The following is a 22117-nucleotide window of genomic DNA, read 5'->3' as shown; positions in this document are numbered from 1 at the left end:
GATTTTTTTTTTTTTTTTTGTTAAATAAATTCCACCCAACATGTTAATCTGATTGGCAGGTGTCCCTGCAGTGAAATTTGTTTGTTTGCAGTGCTGCGAGACACATCCACAATCAAGGGGAGGCTGTGAACATACGGGAGCTGTTTCTGGGTTCATTACACTCTAAGCCCCTCCTGTTGTAGGAGTTGGAGATGGAAAGTCATATGTGCTGCCCTAACAACTCTTGATCAGTCATAAGATCGAGGCTTGGAATGGCACATGCGCAGTTGCATAAACTAAACCGAGGCTTAACACGTACGCCGAGCGCCATCTTGGAAGCGATTTTCGAGGTAGGAAGGGTTACTGATGTGATAATCAATGTTAAATGAATTTAATGGATAATTACAATATAAAACACAGTGAAAGATGGGATATTCAGACTCCAGATGGTGTCTTATCAGACTAAATATGTCAGGTTGATGTTCATCTAATCACTGCATTCGAGTACTACGTTTTATTGGATTTTATGATAACATGCCTGTTTTTTCCTGTTGGATGCAAGTGCAATATTCTTTTAATAAATTTGATATAAATGGTTTCACACTATGTGGAGATTTTCTTTGTTTCTATCACAATTGACCTACTGAGTGAGAAGTTTTACCGTGACTGATGTGGGAATGGATTGTGGATCTGCCACAGAGTTTAAAGTCTGGGAGAGCTTAGCCTCCTGATGCCCATCTGACTCAACGTTAATAACGTTTGAGTCCACACAATCCGGTAAGCACATTTGAACCTATATACTGGTGACGACTTACACACGTGGTGATCTTTGGAGTAATAAGGCTTTCTTCTATCAATACTGAAGTTTGATACACTTCGGGCTTTTCATACTTGAAAACATTTTTCTTTTAAGAGTCCATATGGATATATATATAGGCTTTCTTCTATCAATGAACTTTGGCACTGGGCTTTTCATACTTATGAACATTTTTCTTTTGATGTTACATATGGACTCTTATATATATATATATATATATATATATATATATATATATATATATATATATATATATATATATATATATACACATATACATATACACACACACACACACATATACACACACATATATATATATACACATACATATATACACATACATACACACACACACGGTTCAGTCTAGACAGGATTGTATGACACCATCTGTTGGAATTGTTTTTTTTTATTAATTTCATTAATATTTGTCACTTTTTAAATGTCACTGTATACCAATGTACATGTATAGCGCAACACTTTTTAATCTTCCATATTTGTGCAGAATGTTTTGTCAAATTGTGGTGTTTGCAACGGTTTAGGTAACAGATGTATAGCACAGTATATTATTATAACTTATATTTGCGTTTTCAAAACACCTAGGTTTGAAGGCAGTCTTAGGGCCCATCAATAAGTCAACAATATATACAGTATGTCAGTCACATTTTCCCAGTGATGTTACATGCAAAAAAGTAATATTTGAGTGAAGCGTATTATGTCCAGTGCCATACAAATATAGGCTCAAATTTTAGCCCATTTACCAGAACCCACCATTCATGTGTATGTAAACCCCAGCAATGCACTCTTATTTGGTCCGTTAAGCATAGAGCGGAAGGAGCTTTATCTGTTAGAAAAGTTTAAAAATACCTGTTGATCCTTCCAGAACTCTTGTGAGCCGATAACAGTCAGCACAGACACAGAGCAAAGGGGTTATCAATTAAATTGATCTCTAAGAACTACAAAACCACATCGCTTGATGGGATGAACAATAGGAGAGGGGCAAAGTTCCCTAGATCTTTCTGGTTTCTGTTGCCCCGATACAGACAAGGCAGTGTTGTCATCCTAGGGCAGGAAGTGTGTTACTGCTGAATCCTCAGGTAAAGATGAAAAGAAAAACAAAAACTGACGAAAACAAAACTAATGCAGCCACCAAATCTAAGGATTGTTACCCTGTAAGACTATTCTTTCGTTTTGGATTCAGATAAACTTTAAAGAACAAGGAGGAATTTTAGTACAAGCAGGGAGGGGAGGAGGGGGGGGGGGGAGAGGACACAGACACAGGGAGAGCTGCAGAGAACAGGCTGTGGCTGACGTAACAGACCACAATTTCAGGACTCAGCAGCCATGATTATTGTGGTCTGTTTCCGAGGGGAGGGTATAGCCAGGCAGGATCAGCCAGGTTTTTAGGGTATACAGGGGGCCAAATGACACAGCACAAGCACTGTGCTGTATAACATGCTTTAAAAGAAACAGTATCTGGGGGGTTGTGAGTTAAACGCTTTAATCTCTACTCTCATCAAGGAAACTGCATCACTATAATATGACTTTTTATTTTCTCCATGGTGTTACAAGAAACCACTCAAGAGTACCATGTTATTTACTGGGCTATAAACAAAAAAAAAAAAAAAAAAAACAAAAAAAAACCTCACAGAAGGAATACTTTTGTATATTGATTATACCCATTTACATATATCTTTTACTCACCGTGAATGAACATCATTTTTGGGCAATCCTTAAGAACCAAATCAGTAATGCCACAGTTGGTTAGTGTAATACCCACAAGATTCTTGGATTTAAGGTTCAAAACCTAGGTGAGGGATAAAAGGTAAAGGAGTCAAGAGAGTGTATTCACATGGTTTTTCCAAATGGCTGTACACTACTGCATTTGAATTATGCACAAAGTATGTAGATAACTCATACAATAGAAAAAAAAAATTCCAGGAGCATGCTTGACCTGCATAAATTACTAAAGGACTCAAATCTTGAACATAATTTGCAACCTAAAGTAAACTGCAAAAAAAAAAAAAAAAAAAAAAACACAAACAAACAAACAAACAAACAAACAAACAAACAAACAAACAAACAAACAAACAAACAAACAAACAAACAAACAAACAAACAAACAAACAAACAAACAAACAAACAAACAAACACACACACACACACACACACACACACACACACACACACACACACACACACACACACAAAAAGGTTGCTGGTATATTGTTGCAGGTACTTTGAAGCAAGAAAGACCTTTGGCAGTTTGTATGTTCAAGTGTTGGGCCACTGTGATCGAGACTCTGGTGCTATGTTTTTATGATAGAGCTTGCCTGCTCCTTCCACCTCTTATGCATTCCTATTGGTCAATGAGAAAGCCCCCCCAAGAACGATGGTCACAACAGAAGTGTAGTGGGTGGAGAGCAGACATGCAGCAACACTACATAAATTTGTTTCAGCTTTACCTCTTTAAAACAGCCTTGCATTTGGGCATAAAGGCTGCTGCATTAACTTGAAGGCATGTTTAGGTGCCTGAACACTATACTTTGTTTTTGTCTTTGGTACTCAAAAGTATTGAAACCATTGGATCAGCACCATAGCTATACAACCAACTCCAATTTAAAATGAGATGTCAGCTCTGTTTAAAGCATTGATTTGAATTAGCAAGTATCCAACATACGGAATATATTATACCAATCTATTAAGGCCTTTCCCGAAAAGGAGTCCATGAAACATACTTCGACATTTTCCAACCAATGGACTTCAAAACCTTCAGAAGAGAAGCAGTTTAGGAAACACTACTTTGTTAGTTTGATGGTGTCCACTGAAACAACAGCTTATCAGTTTCTCTGTTATACTCAGCTTCACTACACACATCGCAGCCCACCATTCACAAAAATTCAGACTGCAGGGTGTAGCTGCAGAGTCCCATTGATTTATTTCTGTTTCACAAAGCAGACAGAGCTAATTGATTGGAGCAGAGTTTGAGCTGTAACTTTGACAGGTCCCATAACTTGGTTCTCTGCTCCTGGTCACAGTCACCTGCTTTAGATTCTGTCTGCTCCAGTCTTCGCAAATTCCCCCAATTAGGACCACATTTGTCAATATGTGGCCATACACAACCATTCCACATGTACAGTATATCTGCTTGCCGACCCACCACAGTACATATACTGCAATGGGGCAGATCCTGCAGGCACAGCAATGTGCCTGTAACCACCCCCACTTCTCAGATTTGTACACAGCGGGAGTTTAATTTATTTTTTAAGCAGGTCCCGGCTGTGAATCATCATTAAATCACAGCCCAGAGCTCTGTGTTGACAATCAACACAGGCCTCTATACAGAGGGAACAATCATGAAAAGAAGCAAAATCGATCTGTAGTAAAAAGCAGCATACATTACACATTGTTAGGTACATAATTAACCTATTGATTTCCCCTAGATGCTAATCCCTTCCCAGCCAGTGTTATTAGTACAGTGATAGTGTATATTAATATAACAGGTCAGTGTATTATGCCGCGTACACACGGTCGGAACTTTTCAGCTACAAAAGTCCGACAGACTTTCGACTGACTTTTGGCGGACTTTTAACAGACCAACGACCGGACTTGCCTACATACGATCACACCAATGTCCAACGGATTCGTACGTGATGACATACACCGGACTAAAATAAGGAAGTTGATAGCCAGTAGCTGCCCTAGCGTCGTTTTTAGTCTGTCGGACTAGCATACAGACAAGCAGATTTCTGGGTCCAGCGGAGTTACGACGTAAAGATTTGAAGCATGTTCCAAATCTAAAGTCGGTCAGATTTGTGACTGGAAAAGACCGCTGAAGGTCCGGTGAAGCCCACACATGATCGGATTTAAGAAACAATTAGCTCCGCGCTTAGATAATAAAGGAACTGCAGCCCCCCCAGCACAGAATAACACCTATGTGAAATTCTAAGTAATGTAGAGTCCCAAAACGGGGTGATTGGCGCTGTTCCACTAAAATTCGTCTGATGTGCAGAAACTAATGTAGAGTGTCAAGTAAAAAATGTGAATAAATAAAAACTAGCCATAAATTACTATTGGTAGGAATGATGAAATTACAATCGTGTGAGAAAACTATTCCTCGTGTATGTGCGACCAATGCACCAAATATGTATAAAGTGCAACGTGTATTATCACCTTACTGCGTAAGAGGTGATCAAAAACAAAACCTTATAGGTAGGTATGAAGAAAGTGATATAAATTCCAAAAAAAAAAAAAAAAAAACACTTTTTCAAAAAAATTCTTTTCCGTAAATATGTGCGTAAAAGGATAAGGTGTGCATAAAATGCTAAAATATAAATAGCCTTATAATTGTAAATGCGCATAAAAGGAGTTTAGAAATAAATCATGAAATAAACAGTCCAAAAAATGTCCCAAAGGAAAAAAGAAGAAAAAATGTTTTATAAAACATTCTTCCTAAAGTGCAAATGGTGAGTCTCTTCAAAACATCTAGCAGTGCTCTTAGTGATGTAAACTCCTCCAAAACTTCCAAAGGTCCCCCAATGTGCCCTCACTCACCGGAAGAATTCACCCCTGCAGGGGTATCAAGCCCATCAGCCGTATCCTGCAGCAATGGTCCTTGGTGACAGTCCACCGTTCGGATCTCCACTCCTGGTATCCCAATCGGTTCCAGTCACTCCCCGCAGACACATCCATATAAAACAAGAATGAGCACCATCGCGTAAATCCGTCAAAAATATGGCTTTATTAAAAATGTTAATGAAAAGAAGTAAAAAGGATTCCGCTGCCTGGTTAGCAGTGAAACCAAGTGTATTGAAAGCAGCGCGGTGCGGCGTGCGTTCCACCGCTCGCTCCACACCCGGAAGTAAAGCAAAAAGACAAGACGTATGCGTATCACGAGGCCACATCTTACGCGTTTCGTCATCCAGACGTCATCTGAGGCGCCTCAGATGACGTCTGGATGACGAAACGCATAAGGCGTGGCCTCGTGATACGCATACGTCTTGTCTTTTTGCTTTACTTCCGGGTGTGGAGCGAGCGGTGGAACGCACGCCGCACCGCGCTGCTTTCAATACACTTGGTTTCACTGCTAACCAGGCAGCGGAATACTGTTTACTTCTTTTCATTAACATTTTTAATAAAGCCATCTTTTTTACGGATTTACGCGATGGGGCTCATTCTTGTTTTATATGGATGTGTCTGCGGGGAGTGACTGGAACCGATTGGGATACCAGGAGTGGAGATCCGAACGGTGGACTGTCACCAAGGACCATTGCTGCAGGATACGGCTGATGGGCTTAATACCCCTGCAGGGGTGAATTCTTCCGGTGAGTGAGGGCACATTGGGGGACCTTTGGAAGTTTTGGAGGAGTTTACATCACTAAGAGCACTGCTAGATGTTTGAAGAGACTCACCATTTGCACTTTAGGAAGAACGTTTTATAAAACATTTTTTCTTCTTTTTTCCTTTGGGACATTTTTTGGACTGTTTATTTCATGATTTATTTCTAAACTCCTTTTATGCGCATTTACAATTATAAGGCTATTTATATTTTAGCATTTTATGCACACCTTATCCTTTTATGCACATATTTACGTAAAAAAATTTTTTTGAAAAAGTGTTTTTTTTTTTTTTTTTTTTTTTGGAATTTATATCACTTTCTTCATACCTACCTATAAGGTTTTGTCTTTGATCACCTCTTACGCAGTAAGGTGATAATACACGTTGCACTTTATACATATTTGGTGCATTGGTCGCACATACACGAGGAATAGTTTTCTCACACAATTGTAATTTCATCATTCTTACCAATAGTAATTTATGGCTAGTTTTTATTTATTCACATTTTTTACTTGACACTCTACATTAGTTTCTGCACATCAGACGAATTTTAGTGGAACAGCGCCAATCACCCCGTTTTGGGACTCTACATGATCGGATTGTCCGCCGGATTTGGTCTGTCGGACAAGTCTGGGTGAAATGTCCGACCGTGTGTACGCGGCAATAGTGTCACTGGAGATGCCAGTGGCATTTAGTCAGTTCCCACAAAGTGTCAGAATGTCTGCCGTATTATCATAGTCCCACTATAAAAGTCGCTGATCGCCACCATTACTAGTATTAATAAATATATATATATATATATATATATATATATATATATATATATATATATATATATATATATATATATTAAAAATTCCAGCATATTTACACACCTTAGTCTGTAGACACTATATCACGCTGTGTTGTGTTTGATATAAAATATACGATTTTTCTAAAAGACTGATAAGATAGCAGACTAGTTTGATTGCAGAGATCATGTTTGTCTGAGGATGTGTCTCAAATTAATGCCTTGGTAACAATGGGAACTGTTGACAGTTGTCAGTTTGGTTGTTAAGGTAAATGAGTTTGTAACCATTGTCAACAAATAAAAGGAGCAGTAGAGACTGATAGGGGCCACTCATCATGGATTAACACCAGAGCAGGAGGAAGAATCTAATAAGCGAAGAAGGTGCCTGGTCTCCAGGAGCAACGGAAATTATGATTACACAGTAACCGGAAATAAGACTGTTTATTTGCTAGGCATTTTGCTTGTTATAGATATCTGTCAGTCTTCATATTCCTAATATTGTAATAGTTTGTATGTACAGCATTTTTATATAGTAAAAGCACATTTACACACTGCAGAGGTCTCAGCTTCCTTGCTTATACCACAAAGTAACCTTGCTAGATAGACGCAAGCAACGCACGCAAACCAGTTAATACACACTTATTGGAATTTATTTACCAAAGACATGTAGCAGAATAAATTTTGGCCTTTATTTTTTGAAAAAATTTTTAATATTTATTATGTTTTATAGCAGAAAGTAGACTTTTTTCTTCTTCAACTTTTTGGTAATTTCTTCATTTATATAATAAAAAACCCAGTGGTAATTAAATGCCACCAAAATAAATCTCCATGTGTGTGAAAAAAAAAAATTTATAAAATTTAATTTAGGTACAGCATTGCATGACCACCCAATTGCCAGTTAAACTAGCGCAGTGCTGAATAGCAAAAAAAATATGACTTGTCATGAAGGGGCTAAAACCTTCCGGAGCGCAAGTGGTTAAACAAATATTTAACAATGCAGAACACACAACACATGTATATTCAAATACAGGAAGGCTTCACCACACACTACCTGTACATGGTCATCCTCAATGACTGGATCACTAGTGCTTGTAGACTTATCTGCAGTGCGTTTCCTCTTCACAGTTTTCCTGTTATTTGGTGTTGTTTCTTAAAGATAAACATTAAACAAATATATTTGGTCTGAAAGAAACTTACCAATTGCAACAATAAAAGCCAAAAAGGTTGAAAAATGCAAAAAACAGAAAGAGTAAAAGCACTCACCACCATCAGACACCAGTGACACCTGAGAAAGCCTTGATCTTGCCCTTGTGAGAGGCCTCTGGGGATTCCGTTCATGCTGCTCTGCCCGGCATAAGGCAGAGGAAGGAGTTAAATCTGTTTCTGTATTAGTCCTTTGTGCTGCACTTTGTGGAGTCCTGAGTGTGTACTCTGGGCCATTTCCTGGAAAGGACCGACTAGTTGAGGGCTGAGGGCCTTCGCCACCCCCACTACTTCCTCTTTGCATTGTCAGCTCCAGGTTCATATTTCTGGAACAATGGGGGCACCGTGAGCTAGATGCTTGCTCTGGAGCAGCACTGGGTTCTCTGGTCCTATTGCATGTACAAAAATCAGATTCTTCAGAAAGGTCAGAACTTTCATTCAAAGAGTGATCACTGTCCATATGTTGCGGAGCAGATTCACAAGCATTTATAACGCCACCTGCTGTTCCCACCTCACCACAATCATCTTTGCCTTTGTTCCTCTCAGATGGATCGCTGGCTGCTTTCATATCTGCCTTGATTTGTTCACTAGTTACCTGGCACCCTTTTTCACAGCTACTCTCTTCACTTGGTGTGGCCTGCTCTGGCGGACTCTTGGCTGTAACACTGCACTTCTTACGCAAAGGTGCTTTGCCTTTCCCACTTACAGCTGTAAAGAATGTAGATACATATTGAAAAGCACAGTAAAGCTTCAAAAAATATTTACACTAGCTGTCATAGCCAGACTATAGAGGTGCTTTAAAGTTTGTGTCTAGCCAAAACATTTTAAATTTTTTAGATAGAATAGGGGAAGGTTAAAATACCGGTCAGTTAATTTTTTCCTGCCTGTGAGCCATTGGGGACATTTTCCTTCACTTTCTGTCCCACAGATGCAACCGGAATGCTGCCTGAATTTCCTTCTTACAGAGTTGAGCAGTTTTGGATATCCCCCTCACTTTCCATTTCTGTAGCAAGGGTTACCAGTACAGAGGGGTGAATATCCCCGATGTGAGTACTAGTAAAAAAAAACATGGTTTAACCCTTCCTCTCTATTCAAAAACACACAAAAAAAAATGTCAAAAGATACACTTTACAGAAATCATGTACTAGGCTGCCATTGCTGACCTCCTGTTTTCATGTTGATTTAAAGTGATATTAAAAAAGGTGATTTTTTTTTTCCTTTTTAAATTAAAACAACAAACCTGTCATACTTACTTGCTCTGTGTAATGGTTTTGCACAGAGCAGCCCCGATCCACCTCTTCGAGTCCCCTGTCAGCACTCCTGGCCCCTCCCTCCTGCCGAGTGCCCCCAGCGCATGTATTTTGCTATGGGGGCACCCAAGCAGGCTCGCTCCTGAGCCGCCCCTCTGCATGTCCATTCACACACAGAGCTGCGGCTTGGCCCCACTCTCTCCTCACTGGCTGTGAATGACAACAGCGGCAGCCAATGAGGAGGAGGGAGACCCTGGAGAGCCAAGCCACTGGAGGAGGCTCAGGTAAGTATTGGGGGGGTCAGAGAATGCATTAAGGTAAAAAACCTTAAGTCTTTAGAGCCACTTTAAAAGTTTTAATACTTTCAGTCATAGTCCTGCAATGAGTATGGAGATCAGTAGTGCTGGATTCACTGGCTACATTTTAGTCTCAATCTATAGTACTCAAACCAGGCAGCAACAAATATGTTTGTTTAGGAGGACATCAGCAATGGTTGCCCTTAGTTTTCTCAGTATTGGGTTCCATTAAATGTTTCACTGCCAGGGTCTTTTCCCCATCTTTTTCACATATGTTAAAATGCCCATTTTAGGTTGGATGCTACTTAAAACCCTCAAATTATTATATATTTTCTAAAAGAAGAGACCCTGAAGAACAAAGTGGTTGCAGTTCCAATTTTTTGTCACACAATATTTCTGCTACTGTCTATCAAATCTATATTTCCAGTAAAAATACTCTCACATTTTAGAGCACAGAAAACACAAGCTTATAATTTTCCCCCAAAAATTGGGTAACATGAGGTTGTGCCGAGTTAATAAATACAAAATACGTCAAGCCTCAAAATTGTACTCACCATAGGTGGCAGTTTAAAATCCTCTATAGCTCATCACTATAGAGAGAACAATGAATCATGGCCCTAACACTATTTCTCTCACTCTGGCATGTGCAGGGATACCTAATATGTATGGTGCAATTGTCATTTCCGTACATGTGCGCACTGGACTCATTTTAATGTGAATGTGTGCGAAGATTTTATGAAAGTTTAATTCTTTTAAAAAAATATTTACATAATGCTATGTAGTAGTATATTGTATATGACAGGTTCTCATTCAGCAGACATCATGAGACTATTAGATCCCTAAGAATACCCTCAGCACGCTGCTAATTGAGCATAGACTGTGTATATGTAAAATTTATCAGGCAGCTTCACAGCCAGAATCACTTCTACAAGACAGCTGCCACCTAGGAGTAAAAATGTAAAACTATAGCAGTAGGTAGTTTGGTTACATGACGGCAGTGCCCCTGATGTAGTGCTTACAGTCAAAGGGTTAATGAAATAGACTGCACACCCATCAACATGACCAGCTCCAGTAATTGCAAATCACTTCACTCCTGACCACCCCATTCAGCGAAGACAGAGAGAACGGTACACAACCAATTGGAACTGGTCATGTAAAAGGGTCTGAGGTTGCAATTGCCGAGTTACTCAATATGCTATTAGGCCTGGTTCACACCTATGCATTTTCGGTTTCGCAGAAAGACACTACAATCTATTTACTATGGTTTCCCATGGGTCACATTCACATCTGTGCATTTTATGGAAAAGGCCAAGGACCAGCAGGTTGTGTTTTTGGTTCCATAGACTTCAATGGATCAAAAAATACGATTTTTATGTCATACTTACCTGTAAAATCCTTTTCTTTGAGTACATCATGGGACACAGGGTCAGGCTAATATTCATTACTTGCGGGTATAATCCATCACCTAATGATGGAGTATAACCAGCAGCTAATGAATATTAGCCTGACTCTGTGTCCCATGATGTATGAAAAAGAAACATGTATTGAAAAATGCACCTAGCATTGCGGCTGCACTTTGCTAGAGCTCCACTCCGTGAGGGAGAAAAGCCGCGGTCACGAATACTACTGCCGGCTTCTACACAGCTCATTTCTCTCCTGCTTACCCCCGAGACGACAGAGCAGCTTTCTCAAGTATAATGGTGCTGGGAGGAAGCAGTTTTAAAAAGGTAAAAGCACTGCTAATAAGGAGGGACAGATGCAGGCTTCAGCCAAAATGGTGTCCACATCCTTTTTTACCTCAGCACATTCCCACAAACAGAAAATGCACCAGCCTGACTTTGTAGGTGAATTTGACTCAAATGATCATTTCACAAGATATTTCTCAAGAGCTTTTAACACCCCCGGCTCTGTTAAAACAATTTGAACAAATGTTACACAAAGCTTTGAAGCAAACTTCTGAACATAACAGTCTGACTAAGGAAATTAGAGAGCTGGGCAATCATACTGCTGCCTTGGAACACAAGGTTGAACAAATAGAAAACACAGCACAAGATTTTATGACTGAAATTGATAACTTAAAAGAAGAGAACTTAACGCTGCAAACCAGATTGGAAGATTTTGAAAACAGAGCCAGATGCTCCAATTTGCGCATCAGATTAATCCCTGAACATATTGCTGACATTTATGCTACAATAATGGCATTATTTCAAGAACTTCAACCAGGTATACTGATTGAACGCCTTGAAATGGACAGAATTCATAGAGCCCTTACACCCAAAAAAAAAGCTGATGGCCCCCCACGCGATATTATTGCAAAATTCCATTATTACCGAATGAAAGAACATCTTCTAGCAGCAGTTTGGGACAAAAAACTCCCCTAACCTTTCAAGGACATAATTATCAGATTTTCGCAGACTTATCCCAATTAACCATTTCTAAACGGCGTGCAATGAAACCGCAGTTAATGGAACTTCAACACCATAACATTAACTACCAATGGGGTTTCCCATTCTCCATTTAGTTACAAAGGCTCTAAATATTATTGTAAAACCTCTGAGGAACTTCAACAAACACTTCATGACCTTCATCTAACAGAATCTGGATCCTCCATTAACACATCACGCAGAAGATCAGCAGCCACATCATTTATCTCCTAATAACTTCCCAATCCTCGGGGACAATTAACAATCAACATTCTCACAAGAGAGGTAGTTTTGGATTCCGTTTCAATCATAATCCTCCTAAACCATTTATCCTCTTGGAGAACTCACACCTACCTTGGCCTCCCTTGTAAGATTGCTTAAATTTGCTCTCTCCCTGATGTATATCCCCTTCCCATTCCCCTTCCCTCCCATTACCCTAAAAGTTCTCCATTATAACAAATTGCTCTTAGTTTGCAGCTCTATTAAGCACCTGTATCCTTTCCCTTAAGGATTTTTTTTGGAACATAGTATTACATTTTCATAGAGCCTGGCGGCTTACATATTATTACATCTTCAGGATGTCTATTTAATAAGGCTCTTTTCCCACGTACGGTACTCCCATGTGCTCCATTGTACCTTCCTCGTTCACCCTCTCATTATGTGGGAGTTAGACATTGGCCCTACGTCCCCTGACGGGAATCCTTATTCCTCATCACGGGCAATGCTTGTATATTGTTTTAGATTGCTTTTTATACGAAATGTCTAACCACAAATTTATCTGTCCCTTCTTTTTTCATTCTCTCCTAGCTCCTCTTATCCCCTCTTCATGCCCATTCGTATGGGTATGAGTTCTTTTTATCCACAAATATTCACAGCCTCAACCACCACCAAACAACGTGATAATCCCATTCATACTCCAATCAGAAATTAAAGACCCTGAGGGGCGCTACCCAATTCTCACAGGACACATTATGGACTCAGCAGTTACTATAGTGTCCTACTACGCACACCAATAAACAACCCACACCTTTCCTTAAAAACCTAATGCAAGTAATTACTATGCACAAGATTGGAACCATTATCATGTGTGATGATTCCAATCAAGTATTACACCCATTTCTGGACAAATCACCATATCACCTAACCCAAACAAATGAGCTTTTCCCCAGCTTCTTTCTAAACACAATTCAGTTAATACTTGGAGAGAAAATAATCAACTAAAAGAGGATTCACATACTACTCTCACCCCCACCAAACGTTTACACGCACTGATCATATATTCTTAATCACAGGAATGTTACCTGAAATACTTAAAGGGGTTGTAAAGGTAAAAATTTTTTCACCTTAATGCATTCTATGCATTAAGGTGAAAAAACTTTTGACAGTACCGCCGCCCCCAGCCCCCCCCGTTTTACTTACCTGACGCCTCGAATCTTCGCTGCTCGTCCTCGTCATCTTCATTGCAGCTCAGCCTGGTCACTGATTGGCTGCAGTGGATGGATTGAAAGCAGCGCAGCCATTGGCTCGCGCTGCTGTCAATCACATCCGATGACGCGGCGCGCCGGGGGGCGGGGCCGAGTGATACAGCGAGCGGCTATAGCCGCCGGCTGTATCACGGGAGCGCGCCCGCAAGCACTCACCACCATGCGAGGGAGCTCGCATTAAGGTGGTAAATGCTTGCGGGGAGGAGCTGAAACAGCCGCCGAGGGACCCCAGAAGACCAGGTTCGGGGCCACTCTGTGCAGAACGAGCTGCACAGTGAAGGTAAGTATAACATGTTTGTTATTTAAAAAAAAAAAAAAAAATACCTTTACAACCCCTTTAACTCAGATATAAGCCCCATTACTTGGTCTGATCACAATGCAATCCTAACTACAAGAGCTTCAACTATCCCTAAAGCTCAAGACCCCACTTGGTACCTCCCAGATAAATTACTCAATCATCCATCACATTGTTTAACCATTGAACAAGCTCTGAAAGAATATCTAAAACATAATAAAAAAACCTGACAGGTCACCCATGATTCTTTTGGAAGCGCAAAAACCAGTAATGAGAAGAATAATTCAAAGACAATCTGCCGCATTTAAACGTAAATGTAGAAATCTTGCTCGCAAGTTAGAATATGAATTTAATGCTTTTGTATCATTTCAAGATAATCCTACCCAAGCTCAAATCCGACTAGAAAAAGCCCGCCTGGAGTATGACTTATTCCTCACAGAATCAGCTGAAATGTCTCTAAATAGACCTAAACACACCTTCTATATGAAGTCTAATAAAACAGGTGCCCTACTGGCCAAAGCTCTAAAATCATTTAACAAACCAACCACACCAATTAGAAATAAATGATCAAATACCCTCACATGTAAAAATTGTCAAAATTGTAGATCAGTTTCGCTCTCACTTAGCATCCTTATACATGGCAACAAACCATTTCTGTCCTAAGGCAGCTGATGCCTTCTTTTCCCAAATATATCTACCCGAGTTATCCAACAACCAAAAAACCCAACTCGACGAACCCATTTTAGTAGAGAACGTAGCCAAAACAATTAAAGAGCTAAAAAAGATCAAGAGACCAGGTCCTGACGGATATTCGGCCTTATCTCACCAAACCTTTTCAGAAACGTGATCCCCTATGTTGGCGGACGCCTTTAATACTTTATTAAATAGCCACTCCTTCAGACAGGAATCACTAACCGCAACCATCTGCATGATCCTGAAATCCCATTCTGATGATTCCTCCGGTTCAAACTATGGCCCTATCTTCCTTTTAAACCTTGACATAAAAATATTCGCAAAAATCATAGCTAATCGCCTCAATAAAATAAATCGGTAATCTTATACACCGCGACCAAGTAGGATTTATGCCTACACGCCAAGCTAATGACAATATCTGTCGAGCTATCCTATTAGCTCATATTACTAAAACTCGCCACATCCCATCTTGCTTTCTCTCACTCGATATCAAAAAAGCCTTTGATTCCATTTCTCGGCCATACTTATTCCTTTCAGAAGTGGGGTTTCGGGCCACATTTCATGAGATGGACTGGTGCTTTGTACGATAATCCACGAGCATACATAAACGCTGAATATAAATCGGATTCCTTAAATATAGGTAGAGGTACACGGCAGGGTTGCCCTCTTTCCCCTCTTGTTTGCCCTATTAATAGAACCTCTTGCTCAACTAATTAGATCTAACCCAACTATTACTGGAATAGAAATAGGAGGATACCAACATAAACTTTGTCTCCTTGCAGACGATATCCTGCTATTTCTTTACGATATCATGCATATAATGTGCAAAAACAAAATGTTCATAGAAGTGACGTTTCTTCCAATATATTAAAAATATCTCCTTTGTAGTAGAAAATGTATAGAGACGTGCAGTAATTAGTGGCAATATCCCCCTTACGTGATTGCACTCACCGGAGCGCTCTACCCCTGCAGGGGTGCGAGCATAAGATGTTATTCCCCCAGGTGTCGGTATCCTTCCAGTTCCCAGTAGCCCAATCTAGGGTCATCCACCCGCAGAGAGGGAGGGAGGAGGGGGACTTCACTGCCTCTCATCTAAATGGAGATCCCAGCCGGACATCCACAGTAGTAGATTTCATCTCTCCAAGCGCACGGGGAAGCAACGCTACCTAGGATCACCGCTTGCGTTCCACCGGTCGAATATCCGGAACCACGATACCCGGATGTGAAGTTGTGCGTGTCAAGATAGTCCCGATTAGGCCTCTTGACACGCACAACGTCACATCCGGGTATTCGGTGGAACACAAGTGGTGATCCTACGCAGCGTTGCTTCCCCGTGTCGTTTGGAGAGATAGAGAGCCTGCGAGCTCCCTCTCCTATTTTTAAATTTATTTTTACTTTTATTTTTATCAAGTCCTATTCCTTGGATACATTACTATTGTTCTCAATAAACGAATCAAACGGAGTTACGCTATGTGGACTATTTTTATTTTTCTATGAAATATACTACTGTGGATGTCCGGCCGGGATCTCCATTGAGATAAGAGGCAGTGAAGTCCCCCTCCTCCCTCCCTGCGGGTGGATGACCCTAGATCGGGCTACTGGGAACTGGAAGGATACCGACACCTGGGGAATAACATCTTATGCTCGCACCCCTGCAGGGGTAGAGCGCTGCGGTGAGTGCAATCACGTAAGGGGGATATTGCCACTAATAACTGCACGTCTCTATACATATACTATAAAGGAGATATTTTTAATATATTGGAAGAAACGTCACTTCTATGAACATTTTGTTTTTGCACATTATATGCATTTTTATCTGATACACAGCCAGCTGATGAATTGTATTTTATTATATATTTTTTCTTTTTCTCTTTTTTGTACACATTGATTTTATTGCACAGTGGTTTATATACCAAGATATTTATTTTGCATATTTTTGCACTTATCACTTTGGATCTCTAAACTAGAGGACTAATTTATATAAGTTTTATAAACACATGTCACTTAGTTTTTTATGGTGTTTTCTGTTTTCTCACTTATATGGTATAGTGATTGTGCCAACATATTTGCATACTGTTTACAATTTTCTTTTGCACTAATTAGCACTCATCACTTTATATTTATAACTAAACACTACTGTATTGATACACTTTTAATATATTATAGCACCCGTCAACTTATATTTTTAAGTGGATTAATCATTGCATTGATGCACCTGCCACTTTATAAAGGAGAATAACTACATATCGACACTCCTTTATAATACAGCGCCACTCCCTATCTTTCTAGTTCTATTTGTCTTTTGGGTTTCACTTAGGTGTTCCCTGTTTTCATAGGGGGGCAGCAGTTGTTTGAATTTCCTGAAGCGCGGATCCATTGATAAAATAATTATCTCTACCCTCTTTCTTTCCCTTTGCTAATTTTCACCCCCTTTTACCTCATGAATTAGTAGCTCTCGCTCCTACAGATTCTCTCTCTATACCCTAACCTATCAATATTACCTATAAATCCTTTTATCCGATTTGATACATTGGTGATATTTACAGTAAGTGTTTTTTATTCTGTTTGTACTTGCATGACAATCTATGGGTATACAGTACATATTAAGTATGTATACCTACCTACATAATATTGAGCCTCATCTCAACTGTCACTCTGTATCTTTATTTTGCCTGTTACCACCTTCTTTGTACTAAATAAAATCTTTTGACAAAAGGAAAATGCACCTGGAATATGCATCAACTGCAACCTGCATCCTGCATAGGTGTTAGCCAGGCCTTAGTCTGGCTGTCAAGATTGCTCTGGCTTCAAAGCCTTATGAGCTAGTGAGCTGAGCAAGTATGCAGCATGGGAACTGCGTGCTTACCTCAAATCAGTGACTTCAATATTTTTAAGTCAGACAGAGCAAGCATCTATTTACAGATTAATGTCAGATATAGGGGCTTCTGCATTCCTCTAGGTGCTGGTTTTGTGTAAAAATTAAAGAAAAAAAAAACAAAATATGTGGGATGGGGCTAAAGAAACTGTTGATATCTCCTATAATAGAAAATTTGTGCTCACTATAAATCCCTTTACTTTGAGTCTATTGGGGGACACAGAACACCCATAACCTTCTGATTTTACTGCCATCTGAACTAAAGCTGAATTAAACACTATAGCTGAACTAAACACTGGCAAAAAAAAAAAAAAAAAAAAAAAATTCTCATAAAACTATAGAAGGGTGGGATCTATGTCCCTTAAACTCGAAGAAAAGGATTTTGCACAGAGTATAAAAATCTTATTTTTTTTCTTGTTCACTGAGGGAGGCAGAAAGTCTTAACCTTTGAGGTGTCTAAAAGCAGTCTAATAAAAGGGGTAAAAATCACAGCAAACAAACCCCAACAGGCCCAAGAAAGCACAACAGACCTGTGGGGTGTGCCTGCAGCTCAAAGATTCACATTAGATGAGGCTGAAATGTCTATCTGGTAGAACTTAGAGGACATATGAACAGAAGATCAGGTGGCAGCCTTAAACTTTTGTTGAACCTGGAGGTGCACATTCAGAGTTTCCCACCTGCAGCACAGGTCCTGGAACACCTCTGGATACTGGCAATTGTCTATACCTGGGATTTACATGGTAGACAAGGCTAGAACGTGAAATTCTGCTTGGGACAAGATTCAATCTATCGCTTATGCCGCATGACGTCTGGTTCTTCCCATGGTTGATGTGCACAACTGCCGTGGCACTGTGTGACCGGATCCGGATTGGATGACCATCTACAAAGATGGTCCAATATTACAGATACAGTCAAGACACCAGGATTGATCCGTCATGAGGATCCCTCAAAAGACGGATAGGTAATGCTTTCAATTCCAGAGACGGATTTCTGAGCAACAGAGCCAATGATAACCTGGTCCTCTGGGTCAATGGAATCGTTCAGTTCAGAGACATAACTTACGTGTCCCATACCCAAATGCTTCACTGTACAATGAATGTCTGAAATGAAACTGGGGAAAATGGGACTGCCTCAAAAGGAGCTCATCAGGCCCAAGACTTTTGCAAAGCTGGGAATGGGAAAACTCTTGGACTAGAGAGTTTGAGTCAGAGATGGAAGAGTCTAAAGTTTCTCCTACAGAATAAACAAACAGCCTGGCCTGTGCTATGTCCAGGATCCATACAGAGAACTTCCGATTGAATCGTCTAAGTTGGTATCTGTCAAAACCAGGAACCTGCTCCCCCCCCCAAAGCGGGCAGAACTTCCCCTTTTTGGTGGAGCTTCGCTTTAAAGGTTTCTTCCACCATAAGATGGGTGCTACTGCCACAAACAGCATCACTAATAATTAATAGTGTCAACAGTCAATTTAAGGGGACATTGTCCTGCGAAGGAAATGCGGATCAAACATTTCTCACACAAGGTTTTTACAATCCGACACTTTAACAAATTGCCCTAAGTACCTAGGAAACCCATGTGTGAGAAGTCAGGACATTTTCAGCAGCCCTTCATGACTGAAATTTAAAAGCTACAGCCATTTGCTTCACACATTCTAAAATCAATGGATCAACTGCAGCAGTTGCAAGATCTCTTTTAAAGGATTTTTCCAAAATAGGGGAGGGCTCGAATACCTGTTCCAGATCCAGAATTCAAAATATTTAAAAAAAAAAAAAAAACAACGACAGCTGAAACAGATGGCTGGACTTTTGAGGCACTACATATTGACCAATTTTAAATGTATGTTTTTTTATAAAAAAAATTTAAAAAAAAATTATTAATAATAATAATAATAAATAATAATTAGTTTCACACTTATTAAAACCAAAACAGAAAAGTAATACAATGCAGTGACCTCCTTTACAAACAAATGCTTTATCATCCTGAAAGGATAATTTCAAATATACATGGTAGGGACAATGTCCATTACGCTCATGGTTACATGTCTAGCCACGATTTATTGACATGCCCACTTGAACTCAATAGGTTTCCAGGAATTTACAAATCTCATTTTTTTCCCGTTTTTTGCCTATTGTTTCATTAAAAAGTTATTTTATGCACCATTTTGTTGTAGCAACAAGTGACAAAGTTCTAAGAAATTTAAGCCATTCAAACGAACAGCCTATACTGACATGTTAAGTGACATTAAGGTAATACTGCTTGCTTATTGTTAAGAAATGAATTGTCTGAAGTGGCTCTGTTGATCAGTTAAAAGCACCAAAATAATAAACATTAAAGCTATTTTTTTTTTTACACCTGAAGCCATTAAACGAACAATGGATAGAACTTTGAAGAATACAGGGTATCTTTAAATGTTTTTTTTTTAAGCACCATCTATGCTATTGTAGTAGATGCCTGGATTAGATATACCATATTTGTACACTAGTTGTTGCATTTGTACTTTTTGTGCTACTTTAATTGCAAACATTTTGGGAGTGTAGTTTGGAATATTAATTTTTCTTTCTTAAAAAGGCACAGTATATCAATATCATTTGGATCAAATGGGATTTGTAAGGTTTTAGACCTATTCTATAGAGCTAATCTGCCTACTACAATAGGGGATCCTGCACCTAAACTTTACATCTGGAATATATAGGTTGCTGATTACACAGTTTCATACAAAATGCCCTAATGGACACGAAAATTAAATTTTGAATGCAATTAGTAAGGATGAACAGCGTCATTTTTCCTATGCCTTAGCAGTTGTAGGTCCTCTGATGTCATCAAGACCAATGTAGAGTCAAAAGGCCTGCTTTAAACATGAGGATGCTAAGAACAGTCTGCTCTTAGAGCACAGGTGTGAAACGGACGGCCCTTCAGTTGTTGCGGAACTACAAGTCCCATGAGGCATTGCAAGGATGATAGTTACAAGCATGACTCCCACAGGCAGAGGCATGATGGGACTTGTAGTTTTACAAGTGCTGGAGGGCCGCCAGTTTGACATCCCTGCCCTAGAGCATAGCGCTGGCTGTCAGGGAAGCAGGGGATCAGGCAAGTAAAGCTGCTTTTCATGTCCACTAGACCTAAATGCATATTTAACCCTTGTAGTGCAGGGGCATTACCACAGCAAGGGAGGATTTTTTTTTCCTCCCTTGCTGGACTTTAAGTGCAGAAAGAGACAAAATTGTGTTCTACAACAGGGCATACAATTCCAATGCAGTTGCTGTGATAGACCTGCAGTACACCACCACCAACTAGACTAAGTTTACAAGCAATGGATAAGCCCAGTCACTCACTTATTGTGCTGTCCTGGGATTCTGCCAAGTGTTCACCTTTGTTGTCCTCAGGAGGGTAGTCAACTGAGGTGCCACACTCACCATGACTACCAACAATGTCATCATCATCTTCGCTGTCCGAGTCATGGACTGTGATTGGTGCAGCTTTCACAACTGGCTGTAACCCACTGGGTCCTAAAGAAGGAAATTAAAAAAAGAAGGCTATTAAAAACCAAAAAAAAATAAATAAATAAATAATAACAAACAAAACTGCCACGGTATGGTAGCACAGATTAACACGTTACTCTGCAATTCGCGCACCTGGGAGACAGTACCAGAGAAAGGGCATCCCAGCAGCAGGCAGATGTGCTGGCAACCGGACAGAGGGTCAAAGACCTCTGCTCCACACCTGCGGCAGCTCTGGAGGCCCAACAGAGAATGCGATATCACCGCTCCAGGTAGATCAAATTGGAATGAAGCTCTCCTCTAGTTTAGAAGCCACAGGTGCTGGCAATGCATATTTTCTCTCTAGATCTATATAAATCTGGGACAGACACGTTTCACACTATCAAACAGTGCTTAAACATAGCTCTGGAGGCCCAGTGTGAGGCGGTGGTGGTCACTCCCGAGCATCAGATCAGGATAGTCTCTCCCCCCCCCCCCCCAATAGTTAGCTGAAGCGCTAACAGGGCAGAATGCTACTGGCCTCAGCACACAACAATCAACTCCGCAGGAGTTTCAGGGAGAGAATGCAATCGGCACCTCACAACTGCAGCTTGAGCGGATAATGGTGGATGGGCTGGCGGTCTCCACTAACACAACCACAGAAAATGGTCCGGCACTGGGACAGGAGGATATCAGCCACGCTCTGCAAGCACTGGGGGATTTTCATCTAGCAAAAGTGGATGGGACTTCAGTTTCCACCTGTACACCCCAGGGATGCTGGGCAGTCGGCCTAGATCCCCAAACAGCATGACGAAGTGAGCCCAGCCACCCTGTCTTCTCCCCAGCAGCGGGCATGTTCTACAAGAGAGGCAGAGGTTGGCTTGGTGAGTAACGCTCTGTTTGGAACAAAGTGTTTGGGGTACTGTGTGGGTATGGGCATTGGGGAACTGGAACTACGGACCAACTTCAAAGTCAACCCGTTTGGGGTTTCCTTCGGCGTTAGTCTTCTGCCGCAAGCGGAGTCACTTTGGGCGGAAGCTTGATGAACCCAGCTTACCTTGGAGAGCACTGGAATCTCCTTGTCCAGCTCCCCAGGCCCTTCCTATGTGCAAGTGAAACCTGTGTCTATTAGGGGCACAGGGTGACAGAGAACCCAGTCTGATCTGCACTAATCAGACTCACTGTACAACCACACTGAAATA

General features: G+C 40.4%; 1 protein-coding gene across 1 annotated transcript in view; it reads right to left on the bottom strand.

The window, feature by feature from the left end:
- Positions 1–22117, bottom strand: part of FBXO38 (F-box protein 38) — a 125209-nt gene that overhangs the window by 40487 nt on the left and 62605 nt on the right. Inside the window, exons 14-17 of the mRNA XM_073620553.1 lie at positions 20772–20945; positions 8187–8834; positions 7975–8072; positions 2501–2603 (exon numbers count right to left, since the gene is read on the bottom strand). Coding sequence (XP_073476654.1) covers positions 2501–2603; positions 7975–8072; positions 8187–8834; positions 20772–20945 — 1023 coding nt within the window. The remainder of the gene's footprint in view (positions 1–2500; positions 2604–7974; positions 8073–8186; positions 8835–20771; positions 20946–22117) is intronic.

Source organism: Aquarana catesbeiana, linkage group LG03 (genome assembly GCF_042186555.1).
Source record: "Aquarana catesbeiana isolate 2022-GZ linkage group LG03, ASM4218655v1, whole genome shotgun sequence".
Lineage (NCBI taxonomy): Eukaryota > Metazoa > Chordata > Amphibia > Anura > Ranidae > Aquarana > Aquarana catesbeiana.
This window is presented reverse-complemented; position numbering and strand designations above follow the sequence as displayed.